At 41.3% G+C, this 21,985-nt stretch overlaps 2 protein-coding genes across 4 annotated transcripts in view; one reads left to right on the plus strand and one right to left on the minus strand.

Moving 5' to 3' along the window:
* The window catches only part of pter (phosphotriesterase related), a 37,941-nt gene extending 25,130 nt beyond the window's left edge, over positions 1 to 12,811 (plus strand). For 2 of the 3 annotated variants that reach the window (XM_072575890.1, XM_072575891.1), the window contains 2 exons: positions 9,611 to 9,751; positions 11,582 to 12,811. In XM_072575890.1, the coding sequence (XP_072431991.1) occupies positions 9,611 to 9,751; positions 11,582 to 11,792 (352 nt within the window). In that variant the 3' untranslated portion in view covers positions 11,793 to 12,811. The remainder of the gene's footprint in view (positions 1 to 9,610; positions 9,752 to 11,581) is intronic. The other variant, XM_072575889.1, reaches the window with a different exon arrangement.
* Positions 12,709 to 16,698, minus strand: LOC140480682 (complement C1q-like protein 3). The gene is made up of 2 exons (XM_072575893.1): positions 15,280 to 16,698; positions 12,709 to 14,146 (listed from the first exon to the last, which is right to left on the minus strand). The coding sequence occupies exons 1-2, from the start codon at positions 15,862 to 15,864 to the stop codon at positions 13,967 to 13,969; spliced, it is 765 nt and encodes a 254-aa protein (XP_072431994.1). The 5' UTR covers positions 15,865 to 16,698; the 3' UTR covers positions 12,709 to 13,966.
* Positions 16,699 to 21,985: the final 5,287 nt, after the last annotated feature.

Below are 21,985 nucleotides of genomic sequence, written 5' to 3' on the forward strand. Positions count from 1 at the left end.
AATGCTGGCAAACGGGACTAGATTAATTTCAGATATCTGGTCAGCATGGATGAGTTGGACCAAAGGGTCTGATCTGTGCTGAACATCTCTAGGACAGTATTACTCCATGGGTTGAGCTTGGAAATGGAAGGAATATAATAGTAAATATGTATATAGACTCCCCAAACTGAAGTAGTAATACTAGGGAAGGCACTTAAAAGGAAATTAGAGATGCGAGTAATTAAGGTATAGCTGCATTTATGGCCAACTCCAGTCTGCTTACATATAAGCAAAACAGATAAGTAGCAATACCATTGAGAAGGAATTCTCAGAGTGTATACGGAATAGTAACATTGGTCAATACGCTGAAGAACCAACTAAGAAAAGGACATCCATGACAGGCTAATGTAATAAGGAAGGAATAATTGACAATCTAGTTATGCCTGAGCCCTTAGGGAAGAGTGATCTCAATAGCGTATAATTCTTCATTAAGATGAAGAGTGACATAATTGTTCCTGAGATTAGGGTCCTGCATTTAAATAACAGAAATCGTGTGAGGTGCAAGCTAACTATGATAAATTGGAGATTGTCATTTAAAAGAATGGTGGGAGATAGGCAACAATTTCAGCAAAACATTGACTAATGCTAAAAGTTACTCATTCCAATCTGACATAAAATAAATGAGAAATGTAGTTAAACCATAGCTAACAAGGGAAATTAGGATATTCAATCCAGGGCTGAGGAATACAAATTGACCGAGAAAAAGCAACAGACCTAAGAATTGGGAACAGTTTTGTTTCCAACAAGAGGAGACAAAGAGACTGATTAAAAGGTGGAAATAGAGTATGAGAGTGCGCTTGTAGGAAACATCTAAACCAATCGTCAAATTGGTTTCAATGGTATATAAAGAGAAAAAGGTTAGTAAAGACAAATAAGGTCCCCTACAGTTCAAAGCAGGGGAATTTATAATGGAGTACAAAGAGATGGCAGGACAACTAAATGCATATTTTTGTTCTGCCTTCACAATAGAAGTTACAAATAACATCCCAAAAAATAGGGGAACACAGGCCTAATGGGAAGTCGGAATTGAAAGAAATTTATATTAGCAGGGAAATGGTATTGGGGATACTCGTGGAATTAAAGGCAAATTTTGAAAAAGTTCCTGTGGACTGAAGGGTAGCTAATGTAACCTCACTGTTTAAGAAGGAAGTCAGAAAGAAAACAGTGAACTGTGAACTGGTTAGCTTGACATTGGTAGAGGGGAACAAAGTTAGACTCCATTATAAAAAGAAGATAGTGACAGAGTCGGATAGACTCCACATGGATTTATGAAAGGGAAGTCATGCTTGACAATCTGCTGGAATTCTTTTGAGGATGTAATTAATAGAGCAGATAAGGGGGAGTCAGTAGATTTGGATTACTTGGACTTTCAAAAGGTTTTTGATAGGATCCCAATTAAGATAAGAAGTATTCAAAATTAAAGCAAAAGGCATTGGAGATTGTGTACTGAAATGGATTAAGAAGTGGTTGGCAGACAGATAAACAAATCTTTTTCCAGGTGGCAGGCAGTGACTAGTCAGGTACTGCAGGGATCAGTGCTTGGATCCCAGTAATTTACAACATATATTAATGATCTCATTGAGGAAACTATGTGACATATTTCCAAGTTGCAGATGACATGAAGTTGTGCAGGAGGTTTTACTGGGAGGTGAACACTGAGAAGCTTCAGTGCACTTTGGACAAGTTAATTAAGTAGGCAGATGCAGTATGATGTGATAAGTGTGGAGTTATCCAATTTGGTAGCAAAAGCAGGCAGAAACGTATTATCTGAATGGAGTCAAATTAGCAAAGGAATGGTCCAATTAGACCTGGATGGCCTTGTACACCAGTCACTGGAAATAGACATAAAGGACCAATAGGCAGTGAAGAAAGCACATGGTATCAAAAATAGGAATTGCTGGAAAAACACGGCAGGTCTGGCAACATCTGTGGAGAGAAAGCAAAGTTAATGTTTCATGTCCAGTGACCCTTCTTCAGCGCAGAGAGTGAAGAAGGCTTTTGTAGTGAGAGTATTTGAGTACAAGATCAGGGATGTCTTCCTGCAATTGTATAGGGCCTTGGTAAGATCACACTAGCAGTAATGTGTAGAGTTTTGGATTCATTATCTGAGGAAAGATGTTCTTGCTATGGAAGGAGTTCAGCGAAGGTTCACTCGAATTAGAAGTATGGGGAGAATTAGGTGAAGAGGACTGAGGGGGGTCTCATGGAAATTCTAACAAGATCAGATAGGATAGATGCAGGAAGGATGTACCCATAGCCTGGGAGTCCAGAACCAGAGATGAGAAGAAATTTCTCCACCCAAAGAATGTCATGTGGAATTTCTGACACTGGAAGCTGTTGAAGCTGAACGATTGAAGGCTTTCTAGAAGGATGTTGATATTTTTCTTATGGCTAAAGAAATCGAATTATATGGAGAGAAAGCGGGAACAGGGGACTGAGTTTGATGATCAACCATAATCATAATTGAATAGTGCAGCAGGCTTGAAGAGCTGAAGAGCCCATCCCTGCACCTGTATTCTATGTTTTTATATTTCTAAAATAAATAATTGAATGAAATAGTTAAGTAGCTAATTAAAACACATTAAGGATGACAGCATAGATAATGTATCAGTGTTGCATTTGGGAGCTCCTGGATTCAGTGATTCAATGTGATCACATCAGAAGTAATTGTTTGTGGCTCCTGGAACTTAGGCTCAGATTTATTGAAATGGAGGGCAAGCTGCAGACACTGTAGCATATCAGGGATGCTGAAAATTCCACCATTATTTTGCACACTGTAGGGATAGTGTCGCCTGATTTGGTCAAGGCAGGGGAGTGTGGCTGCAGGAGGGAACCCAGACGGGAAGAGCACAGGAACTTCAACCTTTGTAATTGTTCAACAGGTCTCAAGGTCTTTGAGCATGTCAGGATGAGAGTGCTGGCTGCAATCTGGATGAACTAACTGACTGTGGTACTGTGGATAGGATACAATTAAAGTGGAGGGAACAAAAGGTAATGTGGCAGTACTAGGGACAGTATAGTGAGAGGGACTGACAGTATTTTGTGCAGCAATCAGTGAGAATCCAGAAGTGCATTGCCTGCCTAAGTGTCAGCATTTAGAATATTACCTCAGGGCTGAAGATGAGCATATAATAGGAGGGGGAGAATCCAGTCTTTGTAGTCCATGACATAGGCAGAACAAGAAGAGTCATTGAAGAGCTAGGCACCAAATCTCTGGATTATGACGTGAGCCATTTGCAAATTGGCATAGGATAAATAAGATTAGAGAAATGAATGCAGAGTGAAATACTGTTGGGTAGAAATGGATTATGATTTGTTGTGCATTGGGACCCATACTGTTGAAGTAGCGCTTGCACAGTTGTACGGTCTATATCTGTACCATTTTAGGACCAGTGTTCAGTGTGCATAACTGGGGAAGGAAAGAAGGTTTTAAACTTAGAGTAAGAGCAAGGGATCAAAATTGGGAAAATGTAGTAAATTAAAGAGTACAGGTAAGGCGGGAATATATTGATATGAAAAATGATTTACAAACTAACTGATAGTATGGATTAATTTCAATTTTCCCAAATTTCCTAGATTCAGGAAATGTTCCATTTGATTGGAAAATAAAGGAATGTAAATCATTTCTAACAGGGTAGGTTAGAGTGTAGAAATCTAAGATTAAATCAACAGAAGAGTCTGAATGCAAATAGCAGTTGAACAGATCGAGATAAGTATGAGATCGAGATAATCATTACAGAGACATGACTGAGGCATGACTTGGATTGGAACCTGAATGTCAAAGAGCACATGACATTTGGGAAGGACAGGAAGTATGAAATAGTAGAGGAATGGCTCTAAGTTAATAATAGTATTATCACAAAGCTAACTAAAGTGAACTGCCAAAGTAGGTTAAGGAGTAAGTCAATAGACATACAGTGGTAGATATTTAAGAGATTATATCAAAGTATCATACAATACAGAAGAAGCCTTTTGACCCATTGTGTCTGTGCCAACAAAACTATTCTAAATCTATACTAGTCCCCCCTTTCCAGCATTTGGCCTTGAATTTCAAGTGCTCATCTAAGTTTTTAAAGGTTGCAAGGTTTCCCGCCTCAACTACCTTGCCAAGTTGTGCACTCCAGATTCCCACCATCCTCTAGATCACAATACACAGAACAGCTAATATTCCAATGAGAAAGAAAAACTCCAAGTGGAGGATCTACCATTTGCGGTTAATAAGAAAGTTATAGATAGTATTAAACTTAAAGAAAAAAGATATTACCACAAAAGAGTTGGCTAGTGAGATAGTTGATGCATTGGTTTTAATTTTTCAAAATTGCCTAGATTCAGGCCATGTTCCATTAGGTTGGAAAATAATAATTGTATCTCCTTTATTCAATCAAATATGGAGACAGTAAGCAAGAAATTACAGATTCAGGGCATTTTCCATTAGGTTTGAAAATAACAAACCCAACTCCTTTATTCAAGCAGGGATGGAGACAGCAAGATGGAAATTATAGTCCAATTAGCTTAACATCTGTATTAATAAAATTTTGGAAGCTGTTATTGATGAAGTTATAGCAAGATTCTTGGAAAATTCAAGATAATCACCAGAGTCAACATGATGTTGAGAAAGGAAATCATAGTTAGCACATTTATTGGAGATATTTTATGAAAGTAACATGCACCATGAATAGAGGGAAAGAGGTTGATGTACTATAATCAGATTTCCAGAAGGCACTTGATAAGGAGCTACATCAAATGTTATTGTGAAAAGTAACTGCCATGTCAGAAGTAACATTTTGACATGGATGGAAAATTGACCAGCTACCAAGTACCGAAGTGTAAAAATAGATGGGTCATTTTTTCTGGTTAGCAAGATGTAATTATTCATGTCACGTTGAGCTGATAAGATAATTACAAAACTGTCTTAATCATAAAAGGCAGAGAGAAGTGGTCGAAGGGTGTTTTCTGACTGGAGATCTGTGACCAGTGGTGTTCCGCAGGGACCAGTGCTGGAACCCTGTTGTTCGTAATAGGCAAATGATTTGGAGGAGAATGTAGGTGGGGGAAAGTGAGGACTGCAGATGCTGGAGATCAGAATCAAAACGTGTGGCACTGGGAAAGCACAGCCAGTCAGGCAGCATCCAAAGAGCAGACGATTTGAAGTTTCAAGCATAAGCTCTTCATCAGGAATGTAGATGGCCTGATTTGTAAGTTTGTGGATGAAACAAAGATTGGGGGAGCTGTGGATGATGAGGAGGATTGCCAAAAGATACAGCAGGATATTGATAGACTGGAGGCTTGGGAGGAGAGACAGCAGATGGAATTTAATCTAGACAAATGCAAGGTGATGCATTTTGGAAGCTCTAATGCAGGAGGGAAGTATACAATAAGTGGTAGAATAAATAAGTGAATGTAATACAACACATTACAATAAATTAGTAGCATCAACGTACAGAGGGATCTCTGCCTACAATTCCCTGAAAGTGGCAACACAAGGGGATGCAGTTGTCAAGAAGGCATGCTTAACCTTCACTAGTCAGTGAATAGAGCATCACAATTGGCAAGTCATGTTGCAGCTGTATAGAACTTTAGTTAAGCCACATTTGGAATATTGTGCACAGTTCTGGTCACAATACTATCAGAGAATGTGGAAACTTTGGAGAGGGTACAGAAACAGTTTGCCAGGACGTTGCCTAGTTTGGAGGCATTGTTATGAGTAGAGATAGGACAAACTTGATTTGTTTTCACTTGAATGTTAAAGGATGAGGGGTGATCGGATAGAAATTTCTAAAAGTGTGAGAGGCTTGGATAGAATGGATAGTCTGAATCTTTTTCCCAGGGTAGAAATGTTAATTACTAGGAAACATAGGCTTCAGGTCTTAATGGGCCAAGGGCCTGTTTCTGTGCTGTACCGGCCTATGTTATCTTGTTGTTATATACAACAGGGATCAGTTCTGGCATCTGAGGCAAATGAAGTCATTACAGCATAGATCAAGATTGCTAACTTTGCTGAAAACACAAAAATAGATAGAAATGTAAATTGGGAAGAGGATATAGGAGGCTACAAAGGGATTTAGATTATTAAAGTGACCGGGCAATGATCTGGCAAATGGAGACTAGTGTGGGAAAATATGAAATTGTTTATTTCTGCAGAAATAATAAAAAAAGCATATTCTCTAATTAGTGAGAGATTACAATCTCTGAGATGCAGAGGAATCTGGCTGCATTGTTGTATGAATTACTAAAAATTAATACTTAGGTACAGCTGGTAATTAGGAAAACTAATACAATACATTACAAATTATTGGTCTACTTATTTAATGATGAATGGAAATGTATTTGAATCAGTTCAGAGAAGGTTTCCTAGACTAATATTTGAATGAATGTTTTGTCTTATAAGGAAAGGTTGGATAGACTAGGACTGTATCTGCTGAAGTATGAAAGAGTAAGTAGCAACATAAGTGAAACAGTTAGGATTCTGAGGGATCGTGTCAGAACTGATGTGGACCAGATGTTTCCTTTCATAGCAGAATCTAGAACTGGGGTCTGTGCTTTAAAATAAGCAGTAACCCTTTAAAGACAGAGATGACAAAAGCTTTTTCTCGGGGATTTCTGAGTCTTTCGAATTCTTTTGCTCAAGAGGCAGTGGAAACAGAGTCTGACTATTCATCAGCCAAAGTTGGATAGATTATTGATAAACAAGTGCTGAAATGTTAGTGGAGGTAGACAGAATTGTGAAGTAATCAGGTCAGTCATGATCTATTGAATGGTAGAGCGGGCCTGAGGGGCTGAGAGGCTGACGTCTGATCCTAGCTCATTTATTTGTAAATGGCAAGCTGGAACTCTCCTGGCCACTGCTGTCTTAATCTCAATAACTCATTGGTAGATCACTAACTGCACTTGAGCCATTTGGAAATTAGGCAATACCACTAATAATGGGAGGAAAAGATGAATGGATAAATGAGTTTAGTTTCTTTTGGCTTTGTCTTCCAAGTATGATATTGTAGAACACTGATAATTCTGCCAGCATTGCAATACAATGGATCTTTTGCATTGATTTTTAGTTTCTTCCTAGCACAGCAAAGGCTATCTCATCTGCATATGGAGACCTAATTTGTCACATGGTTGAGCAGCAGGACTATGCCTTTAGTGAATTCTGTGTAAATGATTTTGTGGCATTGATTGGAAAATTTGCCATCTTGAGTTGTATTTTTATTTGAAACAATTTTTTAGGAATAAAGTGATGAAAGAGGAAATGAGATTTAATATATTAAAATTATCCAGCAAGTAGAAAGAGTGAAGTTGAGAAGTATTTATATTTTCATATAATGTTGCTGATGAATTTGCAGTCTAATTAATATTACAATTAATGTGATACCTCTCACAATTGAGTAGCATACTATCTTTATATCTGTGAGCTTAAAACATGCAATTAGTCTCAGAGAAATGTGTTAACTTTGACAAAGAACTTTGACAACCCACTGTTGTAATTTGTAAGCGGTGTCATTGAATGAATGAATGAATTGAATGAATGAATTAGCTTTATTGTCACATATAATACCATCAGCAAATTTGATCGTTTTCATTCATTTTCTGACCCCAGGTCAATTATCTAAATGAGAAACTATAACAGCATAAAAATGATCTCTAAGACACCTTTCTGACTCTCTCACAATGACTTAACTCCTCTAAGGAGTAGTTATTATCTTATCCCATCAGTCAATCCTCATTGATTTTCTGGTTTTGCCCTGAATTCAGAATGAACTAGGCACAATCTGAGTGGGCATAACAATTGCAAATAAAATTTAATGTAAACAGACAAGTGTAAAGTATTCGTGAACAAATGGGAAAATAAGCATCACGCTTATTTCTTGAAACATGTTGAAAAGTCTTAAAGATGTAATGGAGAGGGACCTGGAAGTCACAGTAAGTTAGACATTGATATCCCGACGGCGCAGTAGCAGTCAACACAGCAAATAGAGCAACCGCTACATTATCAAAGCAATAGAAAGCAAGTCAAAGTAATAATTAAAAAGTGTTTTGGCCAGAATACACCTTACAATGTGTTTAGCAAATATTGAAGCCGAGAGACAGTGCGAAAAGACATAAGAAAGAATGATAATGAAATTGGTTTAATGGAATTTTACATTAACTTGGTATGGAACATGGGGTGGATACCAGTAAACAATACTTGTACGTTTTGAGGCAGAGTGTAATCGCTACTTGCAATCGACTTTCCAAAAGACCCAGTGAAGGCAAAAACCCTGATTGCATTTGAGAAATAATTGGATCATTCACCTGTGGGGCAGGTTACTTCCGGGTGGATCGCAGATGTGGTTCTCCACTGTTTCTTCATCCCTCATTATCATGTGATCAAGTTTAAGCTTTCAAACAAGAGTCATATTCGACTCGAAAAGTCAATTCGGTGTGTGTGTCACAGGTGCTGCCAGACCTGCGCAGTTGCTGCAATACTTAATTTTTTTTTAATTACAGCAGGTTAAGGTTAATGGGATTGGGACCTTACTGAGTCTAGGAACAAAACACTTTTTTTATTTTTAATGTGTCAAATGGCCGACGATATCACATTACTGGCTAAGCACAGAGTCTGTGGACTGTGCTAAACATTGTGGATCATTCGTTAGAATTACTGTAGTGGACCAAATTATAAGGCAAGTAACAGTTCATCAGTTGGGTTTAGTCCTTGCATTGAGTTTACACACAGGCTATTGTGTTCTGGGGTTACTGAAACTGGTATGTACCTGCCATTTCATTATTTGAACTTGTTTGGCTTTATTAAATAAAAGCATGGGTTGATATCGCTCAGAGCAAGCGGACACATAAAGAGAATCTGTTATCTCGATTAATGTTTAGGTAGACTATCATTCTTAAAGTATAAAATGAGCGTCTTGTCCCCGACCACAGGAACTGGTGATTGGTTGCTAAGAATTAGCCCTTCACCAGCTCGTATTCAGAACGTGCTGAGCACCCAAGAACCTGTTCACATCGGACCCCCCACCCCCTAAACATTGGGCTCTGTTAGAATTTATCGATTAATCTTGTTTTAGTTGCATTCTGACAAAAGGAATTCCATTCAGGCATTCAAAACCAACATAAACTCCTTGTGAGAAAGCAAACTGCGTTCGAGGGATAGGTTTAAATCGAAAAATGTCAGAACACCGTCCAGGTGACCCAGTATGTCCCACCAGGAACTTTTTAAAAGTATATTTAGGTTAAGGATAGAGAACATCGTTTTGATTCTTGATCGTGAATTTCGGGGACCGGCAGCATCCCTGGTGTTGTCGAGTCCAGTGAAACTTGCCCTATTTTAATGCTTAGAACGGATCGGTGCAGACTCTAATGTTCAGAGGGCTCGTGAAGGTGCTGGGGTTTAGTAAAATTCAACCTTTCGTATTTGGATTGATAGGACACTACCTGAGAGCCACATCAGTTTCGAAGCATGCAAGGGAAGAGAAAATGAGGAACATTGGTCATAAATTGGCTCTGGGGGATACGTTAGAATAGGGTTCACTTTTGAAATCGTAGGTTTGGACATGCACTTTCATATGTACCTTATCTTTATTAGGACCATACTTGAACGGGATAAACTGTTGGAGTTTGCTAAACTGGGAAGTTACCTGGAATATGACCTATTCGGCATGGAATTGCTGAATTATGCGTTTTGCCCTGTTGTGGACATGCCTTGTGACATTGAAAGGATCAATTGGTAGGTATCGCCTCGAACACCTTAGAAAGAAAGTTTTGATGTTTAATGGAGATAAACATTAACCTTTACATTAATCTCAGTTGTTAAACTCCGAAGTCACACGACACCAGGTTATAGTCACACGCTTTCGGAGCGCTGCCCCTTCGTTAGTTGAGCGTTCTCCACCAAGTAATCTTCCTTCCCGTACTGACACCTGAGTTATAATGATGGTATTTACTTTGCGAACTCTTAACTGTAGAATACACATTCGAACAAGTCTTTCACAGTGCCCTACTGCGAAATATTGATATCAGACAACTTGCCGTAGAGAAACATGCTGACTGCCCGCCCCAGAGTGTACATGGTTTTCGGCGAGAGGTGGACGGTGCTCGTTGCTTGGTAAATCGGCTCAGCATTTGACGCGGAGAGTAAAGCTGGTTCACTGCACATCAGAGTGTAGAATAAAAGAGGGCGGCGCGCTTCAATGGAAGTTTCATTCTTTTTACGATGAAGATGTAATCTTGAGCGCACTCATACTTTAAACCAAAGGAATAAGGGATTATATTTTCATGGCAAGGTTAACTACATTAAACACCTAAAAGAAAACTGGTGAGGAATTCATGTACATGTCGCTTGATATTCATTCATTGCCACTGGCTGTGATTCCTTTGGATTTGCAACATGGGAATTTTTCTTTAATACATGCAACAAGCTTGGGAATTATTTCCTGTATACACTGTATTTCACCGAGATTAAATAATGTCTTGCATTAACCAAAGCTGTTTTTTCTTAAGCCCCACGGTCTTTTTGATAGTACCTTCGATTAATTTAACATCAACACGAGCATCTGCACAGTGATCAATCTTCTGGTTTTGCTGCAAGGACTCAGGGCTTGAGGGATAGCAACTTCAGAAATCCAGCTCTTCAAGGTAATTTGAAGAGTCCCACTCCGCCATGCCTCAGCTCATCTGCGACTGAAACATGATTCATGTCTTTTGTTGCCGCTAGACTAAATTACAGTGCACTGCTGACAGGCGGTAAACATAAATACATCCAAAACGCTGCTACCCATATCATAATTCGCAAAAGCTTCCATTTATCCATGAGCCCTGTGCTTGCTGACCGACATTAACTTCAGATTGATCCATATCTTGAGGTTGGATTTCTGATCCTTGTTTTCAAATTCCTTCTCCCTCCCTATTTTTATGACTTTGGCTGGCCCATCTAAAATATCTGCTGCTCAGTTTTGGTCACTTGTTCATCCTCGATTTTTATGGTCTCACTTTTGGTTGCTGATGCCTTCAGCTGCTCAGGTCCTCAACTCGGGAAATCTCCCTAGACCTCACTCCTCTCTCTCGTTCTTATAGAATCCTTACTACTCCACTATCCCCTGCTCTAATTTGCCATTCTCTGGCATCATGGCAGATGTTGCTGGGTGATGTAAGTGCAATAGAACGTTTTAGCCAATTTAAAGGCGCTGCATAAATGCTAGTTTTTTTAAAAGTGGTTTGATTGGGAATTCGTGCGCTATGTATATTTTGTTTTAGGATTGACACTATGCCTGGCCGTACAAAGAAGGTTTCATGAGGGACACCAGAAAAGGGTTGCTATTTGAATAAGGAAAATATGTCCTGACTTGAAACTAAAATAGAAATTGCTGGGGGGAAAAAACTCAGCAAAAACTCAAGGATGTTCTGAAGAAGGGTCGAAACGTTAAGTCTGCTTTCTCTGCACGGCCAGATGTAATGAGTTTTTCCATCAATTTCATGTTTCTGATTTCGAGCATTCGCAGTTATTTCGATTTTTATGGCCTGACTTGAGTTGACCAGCAAATGCAATTGTTATTTTCAGGGTCCGTTTCCTGACTGATGAAGGTTATGGAGATAACTTGCTAATGGCCCATGATATTCACACCAAGAACAGGTTAACTAAGTACGGAGGGCACGGCTTCTCTCACATTCTCACCAACATTGTCCCGAAAATGAAGCAGAGAGGCATCCCTCAGTCTGCCATCGACAAGATTCTGGTGGAAAACCCCAAACGTTGGCTAACGTTCAAATAATTACATGAATGCTGTCCGAATCTTTAGAAATAATTCACAGTTGATTTTAAAGAACGTGTTTTCTGATAGACTGAATTATAATTGATTTAAGAGCAACACCTTCTTCATAAAATCGTAATGCCCAGCATAAAGGAGAAGAAATGAAATATTCTTAAACCGTGTTGAATCGGGGCAAATACTTATGTTAAGTGCTTTGTGGTGATCTGTTGCTGTATAGTTTTGGGTGAGGAAACGTCGAGCAAAGTTAATGGGGTGGATCATACAATTTAGTGTAATAGGAAGGGGTTTAAAGCGATTAAATTAGCCCCCCCCCCCCAGGGGCTAATTTTAACTCGGGCGATAGTTTCTTGATTTGTTGCTTGCCTTCTTCAATGTGGACAATTAGTGCTACGCAGAAGGTTGGCGTCAATCATGTATGCAGCCTAAATGTATGCAATATTTCTGCGATAAACTACATGCCAATACGGCAATAATGGCGGTCCTTAAAAGTTATTTGTTTGCTTAAATTGTCCCGCGATCCCGGTAAAGTTACGAGACAATTCAAATGTTAATCAACGAATCTTCTCGCTTCTTTCTTATCAATTACTTTCAGATTTGAATATGAACACCATGTTATTAACAGCGTGAAGAGCAATCGAATCCGAATAAACAATTCATTTGTAATCAAAAAAGTGACTATTTCAAATCCTTATTTTAAACGAGCGAGGAAATGGAATCTTAAACCTGGTTTAACTATTTGTTGAAAATTATTTGAGGAAAAAGAAAACAATTTGGTATTAACCTTTGACCCAGACTGTAAGACAATATTTGCCTATACATTATCGGATTTGATATTCATATGTTGACGTAATGCTGTTTGTACACCAAAGAGCAATTCAATTCTGAAACAAAACAAACCAGACGATTGAAGGTGTTGTATTCTCTTTTAATGAACAGCAATGTTGTATAACAGTAATTTGGGCCCCAAACAGTAACTTTTTTTTTCTAATAAACAGCGTGGAATTAAAATATAAGTTGGAAAAGCAAATGTCTGCTTAACACCAGCCAAGTCCATTCTTAAACTAAATTGTTTTGGAGGTAATTAAGTGTAAAATATGTTTGTTTAACTGAATTTAGCATTGGGGCCTATAGCTGGAAGCTCTTTGGAACACAGATAGTGCTGGCTGCACAGTTGCTTCCATGGAATGCCACCGCGTCAGTCATGTGTGTGGTGGAGGTACTCAGCGGGCAAGTGGAATGTATGATGTTAAATCATCCGTGTACTGCGAAGGAACCCGCGAGGTTGACGGCTTTGAACCATTTCTTTATTACCACTAATCAGGTCGGATTGTGTATACGAAATGTTGAGGGAAAATCAAATTGAGGCCAGTCGGATCAATGTGAAAGAGCTAAGGTTGCAGGGATTCGTGGTGAATATTGAACACTTTAATACTGATATGATCGAAAGATTTTGTTTAAAAATCTATGGCATTTTATTGCATATACATGTATATATCGAACTTGAAATTCATGCCACAGCAATCATAAAGCTGCACAGCATCTATTGCACGCACGTTAGTCTTTATATTAATCTGTCTGTTAAATGAATAACTCTAATAGTAGGCAAACACTGACCTTATTTTTTTTTAAAAAGCAGCATACTCATTTAACAATGCAACCAGAAGAGTTGTTAGAAAATTGTTGCTCACCACAGCGATTAATGTGGATTTCCAAGCAGAGAAATGGCTAATCACGACAACCAAATGGATAAAGCGGTGAGTTCAATATACCAAAGCATCAGAAAATGAGGAACACTTGAAAATCTTGCTCTTTTTTTTCTATCCTCCCGCACGATCTTGAGGTTTTTATAGAGAGACTGGCCACTGTGCTCAGTATTGGACGGACTTCCTCTCACAAACACAACGCTAATAACACTGAGAAATTGCTTTGGGCGCACTAACCCAAACTGAACCAATTGACATGGGTATGGTCTTTTCGAGGTACGCAAGTATGTTTCAAAAAGCTTTAAAAACAAAACTACGGCTGATTGTATCCAGAAGTACGGAGCACATCTGGCGACCGGCCATTTGTTTTTTTGTTGTTTGTTTAGGCCAGGCCGTGGGTGTCCCACCCTCAGTCGCTCACGCAGGAAGTGATTTGATTTGGTTGCTTCTTTCTGTTGCTCGCTTCTTCCCTCAGTCTGCGTAGACTATAAATCCCGAGAAGGTGCTATACTTGTTGTTGTTGCCGCCGTGCGCCTTGCCACCATCCAGTTTAATGTAGACTTCATCCCCTGCATCCAGGTGCAGCACCACGCTGTTACTGGCATAGTCATAGTTCTGGTCAGCGTCCTGGGCAATGGCACTAGCTCGAACCTGCAGAAAGGTGGGGAAATTTAACAAAGTTATACAAGACCTGGTGTTTCCATCTCTCCTCACCTTCCGTGTTTATTAAGCTCTGGTTTGTTTAGCCCGTTCTCATCGTCCTATATATGTTTCTCGGTCACTATGCCTATCTGCAGTCCATTTGGTTTTTCTGATTGATCATTTTAATCCAAAACACTCTTTGCCATAAACCGTTGAACTTGTTCACACTGAAATGTACCAACTCACTCAGTAACATGAGGGATTTGTTTTTTCTTACAAATGTGTCGGCCGCTTCGTTCATGAAGGGCTTTTGCCCGAAACGTCGATTTCGAAGCTCCTCGGGTGCTGCCTGAACTGCTGTGCTCTTCCAGCACCACTAATCCAGAATCTGGTTTCCAGCATCTGCAGTCATTGTTTTTACCTCGTTCTTAATATTGACACGGCGGGGAAAGGCAGCATCAAAGCGATTCGCCTCCTGAACCGAACATGTTTTTAACAACACATATTACAACATTTAAAAGACATTATGGTGAGAGGGGAAAGATTTAAAAGGGACCTAAGGGGTAACTTTTTCACGCAGAGGGTGATGCGTGTGTAGAGTGAGCTGCCAGAGGAAGTGGTGGAGGTTGGTACAATGACAGCATTTAAAAGGAGGGTTTAGAGGAATATGGGCCAAATGCTGGCAAATGGGACTAGAATAATTTAGGAAATCTGGTCGGCATGGACGAGTTGGACCAAAGGATCTGTTTCCGCGCTGTACAACTCTATGACCCTTGGACAGATACATGGATAGGACAGGTTTAGGGGGATATGAGCTGAGCGCAGGGAAGTGGGACTGTTCAATTTGAGAAACCTGGTCAGGATGGACGAGTCGGGCCGAAGTGCCTGTTTCCACGCTGTCTACCTCAATCTCTTTCCAGGGTCTCCTGCCGAAAGGAGGCCGGTCAGCTCGATGGCAATCTCATCAATGAATCGGAAACTCCGCGGAGCTGGGCTCTGTGTATTCACACCTACCTTCACATAGAGTTCAAAGCGGCCAACTTGGGGGTTTGTTTAGTTGAGAGAGAGAGAGAGAGAGTGAGTGGTTACCGGGATGGTTAGGTTCCAGTTGGGGGCTGAGGGAGAAAGCAAGGCTGGCTCACCTGGCCGTTCTTACACAGATCCGCCCACATGCTGGTGCCGTCTCCCCCTCTCATCAGGACGTGGTAAGTGAAGAAGTAGATGCCGGGGATGGAGCAGGTGAATTTGCCGGTGCCCGGGTCGTAGTGGTTGCCCAGGTTGGTGACCACGTCGTCGAACTTGAGCATCTCGTAGCCCTCGTGGGGCCTCTTCAGGCCGGCGTAGAAGGCGATCTTGGGCACCGTGCTGTAGGTGGCGGCGCTGATCGCTCCCGCATTGGGCCCGGGAGGTCCCGGTAAACCCGGCAACCCCGGTCTCCCCGGTTCCCCTTTCCCTCCCGGTGGCCCCACCGAACCAGGCGGCCCGGGTTCCCCGGGGGGTCCCCGGGGCCCGGCCTTCCCCGAACGCCCGGGATCCCCTTTGGGTCCCTGGATGAAAGTGGGCAAAGGCATCAGGCTGTGGTCCCTCACCGTCTCCGCCGCCGCCGTGGTGGCTTTAGAACCGTAAGGGTCACACACCATCCGGCAGGTGCCCAGCATCTCGTAGCGGGCCGAGGTCCCGGCCGAGTTGACCAGCACCGGGATCAGGATGACCAACAGCAGCACCATCAGCACCGCCACCGCGGCGGCTACCAGCCGCTTCTTACGGACCCCCCGGGTAAGAGCTGGACGGTCGTCCTGCCTGCCTTTGGAAGAAATGGTGCTGGCGGAGTGGATCCCTGGACCAGGAAGAAATCAAAAGAGCTGGGAGGGAGTGAGAGCAGTCGCTGTAGCCTGGCTCCCAGTGCAGCCTCTCTGTCTGTGGGCTGGGTGTCTCTCTGTGTGTGTACCAGCCTGGTCTGGACCTGCGGACTGAAGCGCCTCTACAAGCCGCCAGGAATTTAAGCGATAGCACGGACTTCCAAACAGCCTCTCTCTCCTTCTCACGCCACTTTCCACCTGTGCTGATCCTACATTCACGTGTGAGCAAAAGAACAAATCATCTCAAAGCATATACACGCCCCCCTCCCCCAAAAAAACCCACAACAATAACAAAGAAAAAAAGTCTGAGCCTTTCTCAGCCCCTCAACCCCAGTGAGCGGCGATCGAGTGAAACGGGACTTGTCCAGCTGACAGCTCCCAGCTCTCTCTCTCTCTCTCTCTCTCTCTCACACACACACACACACACACACACAACAAGCCAATCGGCAGCGAGCCGGCTCGGGCAACCTGTTGGAGCTGACACCTTCACTGCTCCGAGTCAGTCACTCTGCAAGTTCCTTTTTATGTGAGTAGAGCAGGAGCGGAGGGAGGGACACACACCCCAAAAATACTCCACCACAACACACTGTCTGTGTGAGCACCCTACCCGAACCCGTGAGAAAGAGAGAGAGAGAGAGAGACAACTGCCTGGACACTCACAAAGCAAGCCGCTGTAATGCAGCTCCAGGCTCCCACCGGCCAACCCTCATTTGAAAGTGTAATGGCAAGAAAGAGAAGCATTCCTGGCATTCGCAACAGCGTCTCTCTGTGTGTATAATAAATAAATATATATAACTGCCTGCCAAATCAGTGATGCATCTGAGTTAGCGTAGCATTGTCGAGTGGAGAACGTATACTGAGCGGAACTATTTGAAATTCCCCAACGGCAGGACAAGGATATTTTCCCCATACTTTCTGCACATTTCTTTTTACATGATCTGTTCAGGTCATACACCGTGACAGTCGAGGACAAAGTTAAATTAATGCTTCATCCTTAATATAAATGTCAGCTCCCACGATTGCGGGCGCTGGACTGAGCTGGAGAGCTGGCCAGTTCCGTATGTAGAAAGAATACATCCCCTCTATGTTTCGCCGGGTCAAAACGGATGACAACTGACAATAGTTGGGTTTGTTTTGAAGAGAAACATTACTGTTAGATGTTGGAAGTGCTGCATGTTTATTTTTCGGAATTTCATGTAAAAACGCGACCTAAAATCTCTCCAATCGTAATTAAGATCCACACTGTCTCTGGAGACAGGCATGTAGTCTGTTTCCATGCCCTAAGTAAAGACGGGTGTCTGTCTGTTTAAAGTCAGCGGAGCGCAATGGAAGTATCCCAGTGTGGAGTTGATGTTGGTGCTGAGAACCACACAGAATCTTGCCGGTTTAGAGATTCTCGGGTGTTCCTATTTCGCAGGTAAACTAATATAAGGTGTAAATATCGTTTCCATTTATCTCTCTCCCTCATATGATCAAAACCTGGATTTTTGAACATTGCACCTTACCCCGGTAATTGCTAAAAACGGCACAGTGACTACACTCAGTAAGGACGCAGTTGCTGCTTGCTGATGGCAATTTTGAATCTCTTAGTTAAGTGGGTGCTGCAAATGCCAGTTTACTGTGTGTGGGGGGGGGGTGGCTGGGGAGTGGGGTATTCTGTCGTGCGTTTGTGTAGCCCCGCGATTTTACTAGGAGAAAGTGAGGACTGCAGATGCTGGAGATCAGAGCTGAAAATGTGTTGCTGGAAAAGCGCAGCAGGTCAGGCAGCATCCAAGGAACAGGAGAATCGATGATTCGGGCATCAGCCCTTCTTCCTGAAGAAGCCCTGAAGAAGGGCTCATGCCCGAAACGTCGATTCTCCTGCTCCTTGGATGCTGCCTGACTTGCTGCGCTTTTCCAGCAACACATTTTTAAACCGCGATTTTACGAACCAAGTTAAAAAAACAAGAACTGAAATTCCTGGAGAAACTCGGCAGGTCCGGCAACAAATGTGGAGAGAAAGCAGAGTTTCAGCTCCAGTGACCTTTCTTAATTCCAGAGAAAGAACTAGACTCGAAATACCCAGTTGTCTTTCTCTGAGAACCCATTAACACAGAGCGCATGCGATTATATTGTTTGCTTGCTCAATATGAACTTTCAAACAAAAAAAGGAACAACATGAAAGTAGAGTACAGTATTTGGTTCACGGTCTCCATGGCTTCAGCCTGCAGTGGGGAGTTCAAACATATGTCCACGAACTCCGCTTTCAATCCGATCTGAAATGTTCACATACCTCAGCTACTGAAACTCTGAAAGTGATTCCCTTGCTCGGTCTATTATATTTAATGTTTCGTTTTCATGAATTTTCTTTTTTGATTATCTTCCTCCACACTGAGCCCCGACCCTCCCACCCAGAAGACACGGGCTATCTCTGAATTCTGAGATTCAGACCTGGCCCCAGTGACCCCATTGGTCTGCTATGATACACTGATGAGTGGCTGCTCTGTTAAACCCGAACCCCGGTAAACTGCACACAAACGGCGACGGATCCCGACAGAGTCATTTCCAGCAGGAGCTGCTGGTTAGTGGCCAGAATGGGAAAGATCCCCCCTTCACCCCACTCTTTACTTACTAAGTCATTAGTAGCTGTCTGATAGTGCCGATTGAATAGTCCAATTGAATGTTCAAACATTTCTCCAATTGTAGGTTCTGGAGCATACTGTGTCCAATGCACGTGAATGATAGATTTATGGCGGATTTTTTTTGGACTTAAGTCGTTTGGAATTTTATTGGCACTGTAGGGATTCCGTCGATGGGCCCCAAACCAGGGACAACTCTCACCCTCCCACCCCCACCCTACTCCCCACAGACAGACCTACTCCCCTATTCCGCCCATTTGTGGCACCCCAGCCACATTTTTCAACAGTCCGCTCACACATGAGATGTCTCCAAGTACGGGCGCCCGCCCCAGCAACAGTCAGCCAATGGAGGCAGGGGAGGCAGCTCAGTAGCGCCACCATGTATGGTGACCACTGCAGAGATTGCAGCTGACAAGGTTGGGGGGTGGGTGCACAAGGGAAACGGGATGCCCATCCCAGATAGGGGCATGAAGGTGTCAGAGTTACGGAAGAAGGCGTTGGCAAGGGCAGGAAATATTGCGGCTGGTGACATGATGCCAATGTAGCCCTGTGCAGCCACATGCTTTCCTAGTGCCCCGATTGCACATGCAATTTCTGTTTGTCTATGCTCCGTCTTATGACTTGATGTATGTGAATGATACGGGCAGGCAACTTGGCTCTAAATGGACATTGGTTAAATGTTACACCCAAAGGGGTTTGGGTGTAATTCCGACGGTAACTTCCCGATTACTCGCACACAGAAAATTCTAGCCCTCGATAAATTACTCCCGTCCTTTATTCACAAGAAGCCGTGAGGAATTTCTTCCCAGAGGCATCCCAGTCAAAATTAGAAACTGGATAAAGATTAATTTAAAAAAACAGATACAGAAGAGCTTTACCTCCCGTTTATGAAGCTTGCAAATAAGGATTTGTAAAGATTCCTGATGAAGGGCTTATGCCTGAAACGTCACTTCTCCTGCTCCTCGGATGCTGCCTGACCTGCTGTGCTTTTTCTGTACCACATTCTCGACTCTGATCTCCAACATCTGCAGTCCTCACTTTCTCTTATTTGTAAGGCGTTGACAATCATTACAAAGGGGACACTGTTAAGGCTGGTTGAAAACAAGTCAAGATAGTATCCAGAGCCAAAAAGACAAGTTGATACAAAATGATTATAAATTCAATAGTTTTCCACTAATCCTTTGTAAAATCGTGGAATCCATTGACGTTAGTAAATTAAAAAATTACCTACATAATATTTAACAGCAATCCTAGGTTTTGAAAGAGAACGTATTGGCATAAGGTTAATAAATTGACTGAAGGGTAGAAAATTATCTTTCATATAAACTATCAAAACCTGTACTGTACTCTTCCATGGAGTACTTGAAGGGTGAAGAACTACTTGCACGTTTTGTACCCCTGTGGAGACAGGCACAAGTATGGGAGGAGGGAATGCAGGTAGCGATGGGAAAGGTTACTCAGTCGATAGCTTCAGGGATTTATACCAAGATCATTATTGTTTCTAAGTTATATAAGTTAAGACATCACTTCTAAAGTCTAATGCATACTGGTTACATTTTCAAATGAGTTCAAACTGTGGTGTCATAGAACCAAAGGAGAATGCTCAGAAATAGCACAATGTGTCAGCAGGCAAAATCATAGAAAATAAAATTGCACAGTGAAAAATGCAAAATACTACACAAAGGAAGGAAAATTGAAAATAGATTTACTCCATGAATGATGTTGAAATAGAGAAGCATGCAATTGAAAAATACCAAGACATCTTAGAAGATTGATGCACAATGTTATGAATTAATGAAGTGCAGCAATAAACAAAGCCGACAGAAAACTGAACTGCAAAGGAAAACCAATCAAGTACAAATCAGAAAAAGTCATGATCAAGCCTCAAAGTTCTTTGCTCAGAGTATACGTGAATATTATATACAGTTCTAGTCCCTGAGCCACAGGGGAGTATTGAAACATTTGAAGCAGTGTCAAGGGCAGCCACAAGTCCGATTCCATCCTTAGAGATCTGAATTATGAGGAAAGTTTAAAGAAACTCTTGAAAACAAAATGAAAACTAAAGTTTTCATACAGTATATACTATACATAAACTATAGTGATGTGCTACCAATCAGAATTATACTAGCTAAAGCATTGATTGGTCAAGGTAGCAGCTAGCATATGTCCTTGACTGAGGTCTGCATAGACTCTTTTGTAAGTATGTCTTTTGGTAAGGAGCTATACACTGGGATAGATAAACTATATTGTTATATCAGCATAATTGGATTTTAAGCAGATGAATGATGTTTTTGATTAATTGTCGCTGAAAAAGGTTTAATAGATCCAATTCTACATTGGCATACTTGTCATTGCACTATGAATATGGAGGGATAATATCAATATTTTTTTGAAAGAAGGCCCAAAGCCTAATGCCAGCCAATAAGAACTTCTGTCTTTGTATCACCAGATAGCTTGTGGTTAAGGTCTTTAGAAAGCCAACTTAGAATGTCCAGTATTTTATACTTTCAGAAATCATTGCCAATGCTATTCCAGCAATAGTCCAAATGGGCTTATAGAGTTTTTAAAAAATGTTAATGGAATGGGATTATGGCTAATAAGTCTTAATATCCTTCCATCATTGCTTGAGACAAGGAAGAAGTATTATGACTTTCAGAAAGTAAACTACCAAGGATCATTTTTCACTTGGTGGAGATACTGTATAATTTATATTATTATTGCAGTCATAAAGGATGAGGTCAACATGCAGACACCCCAAGGAAACTCTCATAGAATCATGACCAGGGATTTGAAAATTAATAAAAGCAAGCTAACAGTGATGAAGAAATTAATGACACTAAAGAAGAACAAATCACTAGGGCCAGACAACTTCAATTTCTGTGTTTCAACGGAAAAATGGATGGTAATTTTCTGAATGCTATAATTACACCCTTTCAATGTTCTCTGAGTTTATGAACCACCACTTTGTTTAGAAAATTGTGCACATCTCCCTTTTCTTTGTGAAAGATAAGGGTAAAGTGGGAATTGTAGATCAGTTAATCTAACATCTGTGGTTATGAAATGACATATAATAGGAAAACTGAATATCTTGAAAATATTCAGGAAATCAGAAAGAGCCAGCAGACTTTTGTAAAGAGTATGGCATTCTGATAAATCTGATCACAAAATTTGAAGAAGTGACTATACTATTGGGCAGGAAATTGTGAATGGATGTTGATTATTTAGATTTACAAAGGTAATTGATAAAATTCCATTATAAGTGTTATGAAATTGAAGGCATGTACTGTACCTTAAAGAGAGAATGAGTGCTGTTTTGCGCTGAGAGCTTACCAGCACCTGTCATATGACTAGCTAGCATTCTCAGATTGTAC

This window comes from Chiloscyllium punctatum, chromosome 8 (genome assembly GCF_047496795.1).
Source record: "Chiloscyllium punctatum isolate Juve2018m chromosome 8, sChiPun1.3, whole genome shotgun sequence".
NCBI lineage: Eukaryota > Metazoa > Chordata > Chondrichthyes > Orectolobiformes > Hemiscylliidae > Chiloscyllium > Chiloscyllium punctatum.

What these genes read in the sequence shown, in the direction of transcription:
- LOC140480682 (XM_072575893.1), bottom strand. Translation starts at nt 15,864, where the DNA reads ATGGTGCTGCTGTTGGTCATCCTGATCCCGGTGCTGGTCAACTCGGCC. An exon ending in ATCTGTGTAAGAACGGCCAG is followed by an intron (nt 14,147 to 15,279) that starts GTGAGCCAGCCT and finishes ACCTTTCTGCAG; the next exon opens with GTTCGAGCTAGTGCCATTGC.